Genomic DNA, 13,289 nt, shown 5'->3' on the forward strand with positions numbered 1-13,289 from the left:
CCGGCGAAAAAAATCTGATTTTCCCCGCGAAAATGCCACAAAAATCGCTTTTTCCTCCCGATTCTCGCCTTTTCCAAGAGCATCCTCCTCGTATTTAAGCAGCTACCTGGGCTCATCACCGCATCCTACAAACTGTGACAGTTCCTGTGTGAATATTTTTCTCTGTGTTCGTGGTACCTGTATTTATATTTATGTTTAGCGCTGTAATGTTCCACGTTATTAAAAAAAAAAATAATAATGGGAAGAAAAATAATAAAAAAAAAAACAAACACAAAAAAAAAAAAAAAAGAAAAAAAAGAAAAAGAAATGAATGGAGTTCTATAGCGGTAGAGAGAGAGAAAAAAAAAAAAAAACAAAAAACCCCAAAACCTAAAAACATTCTAAAAAAGCGCCGAGAAACGACAAAAAAAAAAAAAAAAAAAAAAAAGAATAAAATGAAGAAACCTTGTGTTCCACCCTCTCATGTACAAAGTCACGGAGTCCGGAGAGGACTTTCTGTCGAGTATTTAATAAAATAAAATCGGAATATTATTTTTGAAAGTTGACGGAGCGGCCTCTGAGCTTCAGTGGGGTTGGCAGCGCACAGAAGTTCGGGGGTTTTTTTTTCCGTCGTGTGTGTTGCTCCCCAAAAATCCGCTCCCCCCCCACCCCCAGCACCCCCCACTCCCCGGCCTCGCCTTTCCCTCCTTCCTGCGCCTTCCCAAAAAAAAAACAAACCAACAACCCAAACCAAAAAACGGGGGGAAAAATTGAGGAGGGAGAGGGGGAAAAAAAAACTCCGGAGGAAGAGGGGAAAGCGCCGGTTTTGCTTTGTCTCCTCGGGTGAGTCTCGTGGCTGTGATTGTTCGGTGGCACCGGGAATTTCCTGCCATTCCATGATTAAAAAAAATGTGGATTTCCAAAGTTCAAACCGGCGCAGATTCCTTATTGCTCCCCCCGCCTTTTCCCGGGGGGGGTGAAAGGTTCGGCTTCTCTTTGATTATTTATGATTTATGGATGATTTATTTCGTTTTTATTAATTAATTAATGAGGATTTTTTTTCCCTCTCCCCCGGCGGGGGGGTTTCTTTTGCGCCAGGAGCGTTTTCCCACCCCTTTTCCAGCGATTTCATCCCGATAAAAACCTCTCCAGGCAATGGGGAGGGGGGAAAAAAAAGTCATTTTTCTCGTTTTTATCCAGAACCTCATCCTGGAGGAGATGGGGAATTGTGGATTTAACACCGGGAAATGAAACGCGAGGGCGGGGAGGGGGAAAGGATAAAAAGCTGCGTTTTCCTCGCCTCTTTGTCATCTTTGGGAGATTTCCTGGGAATTCCGGGGCTCACGGAATGACAAATCCCTGGGAAAAAGACCCCAAAAACGGTGCCCTGCGAGGTTTTTTTAAGGAAAAGGCGAAGATTTGGTGGTGAAGTGACTCTGAGCAGGAAAAAAGCGCGAAAAGAGGAAATAATCGTAAAAAAAGGGGAAATTAATATTTAAAAAGAGGGAAATAATCCTTAAAAAAAGGGAAATAACCCTAAAAAAAGCAGCCTGAGGAGGTTTTTCCCCCCTCCCATCCTTTGCTCCTCTCCAGGCTGGAATTTTGTGCAAAAACAAAAAAGAAAGACGCAACAAAAAATCCCCAAATCTCCCTAAAAACCGAAGAAAAGGAGGGAAGAGCCGAGAAAACACCGGGAAGGAGAAGCCGAGAGCGGAGCCACGACCTGGCCGGGCAGCAGGAGGTGGGAAAAGGCAGAATTCCCACCAAAAATCCGGGATAAAACCCCCCGAAACCACGAAGAGGAGGCGAGGAGGGACCCCCGGAGCAATTCCCGGGATTTTCCGCGGCTCCATGGAGAAGGAACAGAAGGAGAAGCGGCCGGGGGGGCCTGGAAATGCCGATTTTTCCCAAGGTTTTTATTCCCCCCCTGCTCCTTTGAAGCGGCAGACGAGGAAGAGCCGCGGCCGCTGCTGGCAGCAATAAATTGTGGGAAAAGAGGAAAAAAAAAGTCCCAGGAATGTAAACTTTGGAGCATTGGAGGAGGAGCGGCCCCCGCAGGAGCGGGAGGTTCCAGAGTGTCCCAAAAATATCCCGGAATGCCGAGGGAAAAGAGGATTTTTTGGAGTTTTTTGGTGTTTTTTTTTTTTTTTTTTGGGGGGGGGGTTATTCTTGCTTGGGAGAAAAGAAAAAAAAAAAGGAGGAGAAAAGAGAATAAAAGGAAGGAAAAGGGGGAAAAAAGGAATGTAAAGGGAAAAAGGGAAGGAAAAGAGAGAAAGGAGAAGAAAGGAGAAAAGGGAAAAAAAGGAAAGGGAATAAAGGGAATGCAGAAAAAAAGAGAGAAAAGGAAAGAAAAAGGAAAAGAGAAAAGGAAAGAAAAAGGAAAAAAGAAAAGGAAAAGGAAAAAAGAAAGAAAAAGGAAAAAAGGAAAGAAAAAGGAAAAAGGGAAAGAAAAAGGAAAAAAGGAAAGAAAATGGGGGAAAAAAGGAAAAGAAAAGGGGGAAAAAAGAAAAGAAAATGAGGAAAAAAAGGAAAGAAAAGGGGGAAAAAAGAAAAGAAAATGGCGGGAAAAAAGGAAAGAAAATGGGGAAAAAAAGAAAGAAAATGGGGGGAAAAAGGAAAAGAAAATGGGGAAAAAAGGAAAAGAAAAGCGCCAACCCCCCCGATTTTTTATTTCGGGGGCCGCCCTTGCGCTGTTTCAATCGCGCCCCGCGCAGAGGCGCGCAAGGAACTCCCCTGGAATTCCCGGCGATGCTCCCGATCCTCCCCCGCGCCGGGAGCCGGCTCCTTGTCCCGCAGGGGGGGCGCGGAGCGGGCGCTGCGCGGGGGGGCGCGGAGCGGGCGCTGCGGTGCCGCGGAGCAGCGCTAGGTGCCGCTGCCGCCCCGCCCTGCGCCGCGCTGCCCCCCGCGCCCCCCCGCGCACCCTCCGCGGGGCCGGCGAAAAAAAAAAAACCCAAAAAAAAAAAAAAAAACAAAACCAAAACCAAAAAAAAAAAAAAAAGGAGGAAAAAAAAAAAAACCAGGAAAAAAAAATCCAAGCGAGGCCGGGGGTCCGGGATTTGAGGAGCGGCCGCCGCCTCCTCCACGTGACGGCCCCATAAAAAAGCAGAAAATCCCATCTTTGGGCGGGGGGGCCGAGAAACCCCGAGAATCGGCACCTATAAATTCTGCACTTCGGGGAGGAACAAAACGCGAGCCCCCCCGCCCTCCCCTTCCCTTTTTTTCTCCTTTTTTAAAAAATTTTGACCCACCCCCCCTTCGAGGCGAAGCCTGAACTTCAAAGGGTCCCAAATCGGCCCCGAATTGAAGAGGTTTTAAGCAAAAAAAAACAAAAAAAAAAAAAAAAGGAGGGGAAAAAAGGGGGAAAAAAAGGGGGAAGGGGAAAAAAATAAGAGAGGAAAAGGAGGAAAAAGGGAAAAGTTGGAAGGAGGGGAAAAGGGAAAAGGGGAGAGAAAGGAGAGGAAAGCGGAGATTAAAAACAGGGAAAAAGAAGAATAAAAGAAGGGGGAAAGGGAAGATAAAAGAGGGGGCGAAAGGGACCAAAAAAAGAGGGGAAAAGGGGGATAAAAAAAGAGGAAGAGGGGATAAAAAGAGAGGGGAAAAGGAGATAAGAGAGGGGAAAAGGAGATAAAAAAGAGAGGGGAAAAGGAGATAAAAAAGGGAGGAAAATCCCCCCCCCTCCTTTTTTTTTCCTTTTTAAAAAAATTTTATTTTTCAGTTTTTTAATCACTCCGCTCCTTCCTCCGCCATGAGCTCCTACGTGGCCAATTCCTTCTACAAGCAGAGCCCCCCCGCGCCGGCCTTTTCCATGCAAAGTTATGGAAATTATGGAATTACCGAGGCGCCCGCGCCCCGGGGCCGCCGCTCCGAGCTCAGCATCCCCCACCCTCCTCCTCCTCCTCCTCCTCCTCCTCCTCCTCCTCCCTGCGCGGCCATGGCTGCCCCGGGCCATCCTTTGGGCAGGGATGAGCTGGAAAAGCCCCGAAATCCCGGGATTTACGGGCAGGACGCGGCGCTGGAGGAGCGAGCCCGGAGCGCCGCTGGAATCAAAGCCGAGCCCGCGGGAGGAGCCCCGGGGCAGCCGCAGCCGCCGCCGCCGCCGCCGCAGCGAGCGCCTCAAATTTACCCCTGGATGACCAAACTCCACATGAGCCATGGTAAAACTTCCCCTTCCTCAGCTTTGGGGTCGCAGGAATTTTTTTCCCCCCTTTTTTCCCCCCATTTCTCCCCGGTTTTCCCTCGTTTTGTCCCTTTTTTTCCCAATTTTTCCCCCCTTTTCTTTCCCAATTTCCCCCCCTTTTTTCTCCCCCTTTTCCTCCTTTCTTCCCTTCATTTCCCCTTCATTCTCCCCTTTTTCCCCCTTCTCCCCCTTTTTTTCCTTTCCCCTGTTTTTTCCCCCTTTTCCCTCCTTTTCTCCCACTTCTTCTACTTTTAAAAAATATTTTCCCCGTTTTTTCCTTTTTTCCCCCATTTTCCCTCCCTTCCCCCGCATCTTTTCCCCTCTTCCTCCCTTTCCCCCCTCTTTTTACTCCTTTTATTCCCCTTTCCCCCCTCTTTCTCCCCCTTTCCCCCCCTTTTTTTCCCTTTTTTTTCCCATTTTCCCCCCCTTTTTTTTTCCACGCGTTTTTTCCAGGCCGAGCGGGGCAAATCATAAAAAAAAAAAAAACCAGAGAAACACCAAAAAAAACCCCCCGAGGTCGTAAATTTTACGACCGAGGCATCAATTGCTCGTAAAAGTGTCCACTAAAAGGCTTAGAGGCTGTAGACGCCCAAATTTATGGCGGCATAATTGGATCACGGCAACAAAACGCGGAGAAAAGGCGAGATTCCCAATTTTTTTTAAGGGAATTGGGGTTAAAAATAACTCCGAGTGTTCGTGGAGGGGGAAAAAAAAAACCCACAAAACCAGGGGAGGGCGCAGGGATTTTTTCCGCTTTGCCAGGGGGGGAAAGAGGAAGGAAAAGATCCCCCAAAATCTCATTTTCCCCGCTGGTTTTCCGAGGGGAAAGCGGGAATTCTCCTGGCTCATCTGCATTTGTTTGATGTGGGGTTTTGGGAGGCCGGGGGGGGGTGGGGGGCGGAATTTGGGGTGGGGGGGCGAAGGTGTTTGGGAATGAAGAATTCCAGGCTCCTCCGCGCCCTAAAAACCCCCGGGAAGCTTCTGTAAAACCCGACTTCTGTAACCTCTTTTTTTTTAAAAATAAAAACCAACTTAAACCCTCCCGATTTTTTAAAATACTGTTTTTTCCTTTTCCTTCGCTGTTCCCTTTTTTTTTTTTTTTTAACTTTTTTTTTTTTTTTTGGGGGGGGGTTAAATTCTATTTTTTTCCCCTCCAGAAACGGATGGGAAACGCTCCCGCACGAGCTACACCCGGTACCAAACGCTGGAATTAGAGAAGGAATTTCATTTTAACAGATACCTGACGCGGCGGAGGCGCGTGGAGATCGCCCAGAACCTCTGCCTGAACGAGAGACAGATCAAAATCTGGTTCCAAAACCGCCGCATGAAGTGGAAGAAAGATTCCAAGCTGAAAAGCCAAGAGGCTCTTTAGGTGACATCCAGGAGGGGCGGAAAGAATTCCCCGATTTTTAAAATTTTTCTCTTTTTTTTTGAGAGTTTTAAATATGTTTTTCATTTTTAATTTTTTTTTTTTTTTTTTTTTTGAATTATTTGGAATTATTTGGAAGTCTTGTTGTCACCGTGGGGTTTGAAGTGGAATTTCTCGAGGTTCTGGGGTGGGGCTGCGACCCTCGCGGCTCCCTCAGACAAAGGAAAATCCCTGATTCAAATGCGGGAAAGGATGGGCGGGGGGTGGAAAAATCCCAACAAATCCCCCCCCGCTGGTGAAAACTCCGCGTGTCCCTTCCCTGCGCGGCTCCGGGGCGGAAAAAACAGCAAAAAAACCGGAATATTGGGAAAAAACCGCCTGGAAACCCGCGCGGCGCTGCTGGGCCGGCCCCAAACCCGGCGATTTTCCCTGGAAAACCAAAAAGGAAAAGATGGAAATGGGAAATAAAGTGGCGGAAAACAAAACCCCAAAAGTTTGGGGAAATCCCGATTCGGGAATCGCCCCGGGAGCCGGAATTCCCCAAATAAACCCAAATATTCCCAGGAAACCAACTGGGAGCGCTCGGGGATCGGCGCCTCCGTCCCGAAAGGAAAAATTCGGGTTTGGAAGCCCCAAAAACGCCCCCGGGGGCTCGGCTGGGACAATTTTATTAATTATTAATTAATTATTATTCGCCTCTCCACGGAATTCACGGATCGGGGAGTGGGGGAGGGGCGGACTCGGCGTTTTTTTTGCGCGAATTCTCCCAAAATTTCGCGGCTGGAAAGCGCAGGAGGGGGGGGGGTGGGGGAGGGGGGAGGGAGAAAACCTCTGGATTTGGGATTTTCCTGTATTTATTTGTCGCGTCCTTCCTGTGGATTTGCTGAAAACGCTGAAATTTCTGCATTAAAGGCGGCCAAAGCGAAGCCCAAATTTGTTGGTTTTTATCTCAATTCGGTGCCAGGCAGGAAATTCCTTCTTTTCCCCCCTCCCCCGGCGGACTCGGGATCGTTTTGGGGCCGAAAGTTGGATTTTTTACCCTGTGGAATAAACAGCGAAACGGCCCCAAAAGTTGCCGGATAGTCCTGGAAATTTGGGCAAAATATTGATTTATTCCGATGTTCTGCGTGTTTATTTAGGGGGAAAAAAAAGCGGATTTCGGGAGATTTAGCGCCGAGCATCCCGGAAAAACTCCGGGCTGCTTTTCCCGCTTCCCAGAGCGTGGGAAAAGGGTGGAAAAAAGGTGGAAAAAAAGTGGAAAAAAGGTGGAAAAAAGGTGGGGAAAGGGTGGGAAAAGGAGTTTTGATGGGGTGAGGGAGGGCCCTGAGGAAGGGCCGCCGCTCCCTGCGCCACTTTGGACTTTTCCAAGGCCGCTTTCTCCCAGGATTTTCCCTGCAGGCCGCGGGCAGAGGGCATTTCATGGGAAGATGGAATTCCAATCGCTTTTGCTGCTCCTCTCTCCTCCCCCTCGGCCCTCGCGGGGATAAAAATCCCATTTCACCCCAAAACCGCGCGGCCGCCGCCTCTGGCTGCGGGTCGGAGATCCCAGTGCCCGACTGGAGGTGACTGGGACGGACTGGGAGGCTCTGGGGAGGCTCCCGTGGGCGGGAGCAGCGCCGGGGGAAGCTCCGGGAATGGGGGAGGGCTTGGTTTTCTGGGAATATTTGGGTGCATTTGGGGAGAAATTGGGATTCTTTTTGCTCCGGGCCTAAGGGGGAAGGCGCGGGCGCCGCTTTTGGGGTGGGATGGCGACTTCCAGGGGTTCTCCATCCCCCTCTCCATCCCTCCATCCCCCTCTCCATCCCTCCATCCCTCTCTCCCTCTCTCCATCCCTTTTTCCCTCTCTCCATCCCTCTCTCCATCCCTCCCTCCCTCTCTCCATCCCTCTCTCCATCCCTCTCTCCATCCCTCCCTCTCTCCATCCCTCTCTCCATCCCTCCCTCTCTCCATCCCTCCCGAACACCTCCAGCTGCATCCCCCATCCCTCCCCTCCCATCTGGACCCCTCTGTCCATCCCTGATGTCTCCAATCCCCTCCCGACCCCACTCCCGGACCCCCTCCCCTCCCCCAAAGCTTTGGGGCCGCCCCAATTCCAGAGCCGGGATTTGCATGAGGGGCCGATCCCATTTTTTTCCCATTTTTTCCCCCCCCCTCCTCCTCCTCTTTTCCCAGACGGCTCCTCCCGGGCCCTTCCCAGGCGCAAACAAACGCCGGGAGAGGCCCCAATAAAAAACCCCATAAAACTTTATGGGATTTCCTTTTACACGCGGGGGGGAACGAGGCAACAATTTCCTGGAGCCGCGAGACAAAAGTTTCCTCCTCTTCCTCCTCCTCCTCCTCCTCCTCCTCTTCCTCCTCCTCCTCCTCCTCCTCCTCCTCCTCCTCCTCCTCCTCCTCCTCCTCCTCCTCCTCCTCCTCTTCCTCCCCGAGGGCTTTTCTTTCATTCCCGATTATTTTATTCCCGCTGGAATTTCATCCGGCTCCTCGGCCAGCGGCCAAAACCCCCAATTTTAGCGGCGCATCCCCCCCCCCCCCAAATCCTCTTTTATTCCCTTCCCCCCTCCCTTTTCCCGGCGTTTCATTTGGGGTGAAAAACGGCAAAACCTCGCTCCTTTCTCTGCCCGGGGCTCCCGATCCCCTCATTTTCCCGGGTTTTCCGTCCCATTTTCCCGGGTTTTCCGCCCCGTTTTCCCAGTTTTTTCCGTCCCATTTTCCCGGTTTTTTCCGCCCCATTCTCCCGGTTTTTTCCGCCCCGTTTTCCCGTTTTTTTCCTCCCCGTTTTCCCGTTTTTTTCTCTGTGGAAATCCATTCAAGGATTATCGAGGCACAACCCCCTCCGGGGGCTGCTGGAATTGTTCCTTTTTTCCGTTTCATTTGCCCTTAACCAACATTTCCCCTCCCCGGGCTCTTCCCAATCGGATCCTTTTCCATCCCAATCCCACCAAAATCCCCTTTTCCCTCCCACTCCCCCCCCGCGCTGCCTCAGGGCAGCCCCCAAACCACGCCACCACCCCAAAATCGTTGTTCCCCCCCCCAAAAGATCCACTTTAAACCCCGAATTTTGCCTTTCCCACCCCGATTTTGAGGAATTTCGGCTTTTCCCGGCCCTCAGGGGGGGTCCGGGGGGGGATTCGGACCCCTCATCCCGCTTTTAAAGGGATTTTTTGGGGGTGTCGCTGCTGCCCCGCCGGATTTTCCCCTTTTCCCCTCGATCCCACCCCAAATATTCCGCATGGAAAAGCAGAAGCGCACTTACCTCGCCGCGCCCGCCAGAAACTTCCAAAAAAAGCGGCCCAAAAACCAACCGAGATCCCAAACTTCGCATTTCATTTTTTTTTTTTTTAACACATCCTTCTACAAATCCGCCGCGGGTTTTTTTTTTTTTTTTACCTTCAACCCCCCAAAAAACCCCTCAAAAAAAAAGGACACAAAAAACCCGCAAAAATTCAAAAGAAACGGTTTTTTTTTTCCTTTTTTTTCCCTTTTTTCCCCCACTTCCAACAACAACAACAAAAAAACCCCAACAAAACCCCCGCGCGGCGCCTCCAATCGGGAATTTTGGAAGGAGTTTCAAACTTTTTTTTGGGAAGGTTTTCCCGCTGCCGAGGGCCCTGAGTGGCTCCCGGCGAGCACGTGGGGTCATTAGCGGGAGTTTTATGGGGTCGGGGGAGCTGACAACCCCACAATGTATTCCCCTCATCCATAATCCCGACTGCCCGGCGCCGCTTTAAGGCCGGGACTAACCTAGGCGGGAGCTTAGAGAGGCGCGCGGCGCTCCCGGAGCTGCTTCCCCGTGAGTTTTCCCGGCTTTTCCCAGCTTTTTTCCCGGGAAAAATCCGTCTGGGTTTTGTAGGATGGCGAAAAAAATCGGGATTTTGGGGGGGAAACGGAGCTGAAAAAAGAAGGGTGGGATGGTGGGGAAAGGGGTTTTGGGGGGAAAAGGGGTTTAGGAGGGTGGGATTTGGGGTTTTTGGTGGGGAAAGGGGTTTAGGAGGGTGGGATTTGGGGTTTTTGGTGGGATTTGGGGTTTAGGGAGGTGGGATTTGGAGTTTTTGGTGGGGAAAGGGGTTTAGGGGGATGGGATTTGGGGTTTTTGGTGGGATTTGGGGTTTAGGGAGGTGGGATTTGGAGTTTTTGGTGGGGAAAGGGGTTTAGGGGGATGGGATTTGGAGTTTTTGGTGGGGAAAGGGGTTTAGGGAGGTGGGATTTGGAGTTTTTGGTGGGGAAAGGGGTTTAGGGGGATGGGATCTGGGGTTTTCATCCGGCCAGAATTCCCTGGAGGGAGGAGAAAAGGCCGCGAGAAGGCCCCAAAAAGCGGCTTTTTGGTAAAATCCCCCCTTTTCCCATCCCCCGCCTCGGGGAATCCCGGAGTTTTGGCGCTCCCAAGATTTATTTTCTCCCGGTTTTGGAGGGGGGGGAGGGGAACGGAAAAAGCGGAAGAATGGGGAAAAAAAAGGGAAATCCCTGGGAATGAGGAGGGGGGGGGGAGGGGAAGGGAATCCCTGGGAAAGGGGGAGGGGGGGACCCCCCCGGTGTCCCCGGATCCTCGGGGGGGGGGGGGCGGGGACAAGGAGGGGGAGGGGGAGGGGTCCCCTCCTTTGGGGTCTTTTGAGGTCGCGCCCCCCCCCAGCAGCGACAGCGGGGGTGGGGGAGGGGCCGCGGTGGCCTCAGGGGGTCCCTGCCCCCCCCGGGGGTGCCCCCCCAAACCCCCACGCAATTGGGGGGGCACCCCAAATCCCACCTCGGAGGGACCCCCCAGGCCTGGAATTTGGGGAGGGGGCGTCGGGGGGTGGCGCTGGGGGGGGGAGGGGCGGGGTCCTGCTGGGACAGGAGGGGGCTGGGGGGGTCCCTGTGGTTTTGGGGGGGGGTCCCGAGGGGGTTCTGTGAGTGTTGGGGGGCTCTGGGTTATTTTGGGGGGGGTCCTGTGAGTTCGGGGGGGTCGCTGGCGGTGTCCCTGTATTTTGGGGGGGGGGGGGAGCTCTGGGGGTGCCAAAGGGGTCTCTGGGAGGGCCGGGGGGGTCCCGCCGTGTTTTGGGGGGGTTTCTGTGAGTTTTGGGGGGGTTTCTGTGAGTTTTGGGGGGGTCCCGCTGTGTTTTGGGGGGGTTTCTGTGAGTTTTGGGGGGGTCCCGGTGTATTTTGGGGGGGTTTCTGTGAGTTTTGGGGGGGTTTCTGTGAGTTTTGGGGGGGTTTCTGTGAGTTTTGGGGGGGTCCCGCTGTGTTTTGGGGGGGTTTCTGTGAGTTTTGGGGGGGTCCCGGTGTATTTTGGGGGGGTTTCTGTGAGTTTTGGGGGGGTTTCTGTGAGTTTTGGGGGGGTCCCGCTGTGTTTTGGGGGGGTTTCTGTGAGTTTTGGGGAGGTCCCGCTGTGTTTTGGGGTCCCGCTGTGTTTGAGGGGGTTTCTGTGAGTTTGGCGGGTCCCGGTTTGTTTGGGGGGGTCCCGCTGTGTTTTGGGGGTCCCGGTGTATTTTGGGGGGGGGGTCCCGCTGTGTTTTGGGGGGTCCCGGTGTATTTTGGGGGGGGTCCCGCTGTGTTTGGGGGAGTTTCTGTGAGTTTTGGGGGGGGTCCCGCTGTGTTTTGGGGAGGTTTCTGTGAGTTTTGGGGGGGGTCCCGCTGTGTTTTGGGGAGGTTTCTGTGAGTTTTGGGATCTCTGTGAGTTCGGGGGGGGGGGTCCCGATGTCTTTTGGGGTCTCCCAGGACCCCCCAGCACCCTCCGTGCGGGGCCGCGGACCCCCCCTCACCCCCTGACCCCCCCTCAGCACCCCAGAACCCCCTCCCCCCACCCACCCCGGGGTGCCCCCCACCCTGCAGGGCCAACTTTGGGGTCAGACCCCGGGCGACCCCAAATCCCTCCCTGCCCGGGGGGGCTGGGGGGGCCCAGACCCCCCCCCAAAATCAGGAAAAACCCTGGGAACCTTTTGGGACTTTTTGGGGCGATTTTTTGGGGATTTTTTAAAAGTTTTTGGGGATTTTTTGGGGGGATTTTTCGGGGATCTTTTGGGGACACCCGGGATAGGGGGGCGGGGGGAGGGGGATGGGATTTAAGCCCTTTTAGGGCTTTTCCAGGATTTCCCTGGGATCCCCGGGATTTCCCAGCAGCTGCTGCAGCCTTGGAAAAAGGGGGGGAAATGGTAAAAAAATGGGAATTATTCCCTTTTTTTAACATGGGGAAAAAAGGCTCCGAGTGTTGGGAACGGGGGGCGCTGGGAGGGATCCTGGACACCCCAAAACCCCCCAAAATCCCCCCAAAAATCCCACGGAAAACCCTGGAGGGCCTCCTTTAAAAACGGAACTTTTGGGGGAACCCGAAATGCCCCAAATCTGGGAGAATCCAACGAGATTTGGGATCCTTTTTTTGGGAATTCAATGGGATTTTCTCCCACTCGTGGCCGGGACAGAAACTGGACGGGGGGAGAATCCCAGATTTGGGGAGAAAGGAGAAAGTTTTGGGACTGAGGTGAAATTCAGCTCCTTTTTCCCTTTTTTTTTCCTTTTTCCTCCATTTTTTCCCTTTTCCCCCCATTTTTCCCCATTTTATCCATTTTTACCCAATTTTTCCCTTTTCCCCCCCATATTTTTCCCCATATTTCCCCTTCTTTTTCCCAATCTCCCCCATTTTCCCCATCTTTTCCCCATTTTTTCCATTTTCCCCCCATTTTTTCCCATTTTATCCATTTTACCCCATTTCCCCATTTTCCCCCCATATTTCCCCCATTTTTCCCCATTTCCACCATCTTTTCCCCATTTCCCCCATTTTCTCCCCCTTTTCCCTCATTTTCCCCCATTTTCCCCCATTTTCCCCCATTTATTCCCCATTTCCCCCATTTATTCCCCATTTCCCCCATTTATTCCCCATTTCTCCCCATATTTTCCCCATTTCTCCCCATATTTTCCCCATTTCCCCCCATATTTTCCCCATTTTTTCCCTGTTTTTCCCTTTTTTTCCCCATTTTTTCCCATTTTCTCCCATTTTTTCCCATTTTCCCTCTCATTCCCCATCTTTTCCTGCCGCTCATGGATGAGGGCGATCATTAAAAATTCCTCAATTCCACCTCGGGGCCGATTTTGGGGGGGATTTGGCTTTAATCGGAGTTAATTGGAATCTAATCAGAGCTGGGCAGCTCCTTTTAGGGTGGGAATTCCAGGATTCGGACAAAATCCCGGGAATCTCCTTTATTTGGGGGGGGGAAGCCAAAATAATCCTCAGGAGGGAATAAGAACCAAAGAATTCACGGAATAAAAATTCCCTCCTGTCCCGCTGGGAGCTGGGAATGGGAAAAAATGGAATTTTGGGAAGTGGGGAGGGGAGGGAGGAATTCCCGGCTGGAATTTTCTCCCCCTTTTCCGTGATTTGAGGAAGGAACGGGATGAAATCCAAGGAAAACCCAACCCCAGTTCCCAGCCCCCCCAACGCCTCCTTTTCCCTCTTTTTTTTTTTTCTTTCTTTTCCCTGATTTTCTCCTTTTTTTGGGGAAAAAAAAGCGGAGATTTTTCCAGCCCTGGAATCAATCCCACCTTTATTTCCCCTCCCGCGTCCGTGCGGGAATTCCAGGCCGTGTTTTTAGGGATAAACGGGGATTTCAGGCGGATGGCGGTGGGCGAATGTGGGCAAATAGGGAGAAATCAGGACATTTATGGAATTTGATGTGGATAAACGTGGAAAAATGTGGATTTTAGGTGGAAAAATGTGGATTTTAGGCGGATAAATGTGGATTTTAGGTGGATAAATGTGGGTAATATGGGTTTTTATATGGATAAATATGGATAAAG

At 51.8% G+C, this 13,289-nt stretch overlaps 1 protein-coding gene across 1 annotated transcript; it reads left to right on the plus strand.

Moving 5' to 3' along the window:
* Window positions 1-3,628: 3,628 nt before the first annotated feature.
* HOXC5 (homeobox C5) lies at window positions 3,629-5,903 on the plus strand. The gene is made up of 2 exons (XM_032094186.1): window positions 3,629-4,133; window positions 5,314-5,903. Exons 1-2 carry the CDS (start codon window positions 3,725-3,727, stop codon window positions 5,526-5,528), a joined length of 624 nt encoding a protein of 207 aa, XP_031950077.1. The 5' UTR covers window positions 3,629-3,724; the 3' UTR covers window positions 5,529-5,903.
* Window positions 5,904-13,289: the final 7,386 nt, after the last annotated feature.

This window comes from Corvus moneduloides, chromosome 30, assembly GCF_009650955.1.
Source record: "Corvus moneduloides isolate bCorMon1 chromosome 30, bCorMon1.pri, whole genome shotgun sequence".
NCBI classification, from domain to species: Eukaryota; Metazoa; Chordata; class Aves; order Passeriformes; family Corvidae; genus Corvus; species Corvus moneduloides.

What these genes read in the sequence shown, in the direction of transcription:
- HOXC5 (XM_032094186.1), top strand. Translation starts at nt 3,725, where the DNA reads ATGAGCTCCTACGTGGCCAATTCCTTCTACAAGCAGAGCCCCCCCGCG. An exon ending in CAAACTCCACATGAGCCATG is followed by an intron (nt 4,134 to 5,313) that starts GTAAAACTTCCC and finishes TTTCCCCTCCAG; the next exon opens with AAACGGATGGGAAACGCTCC.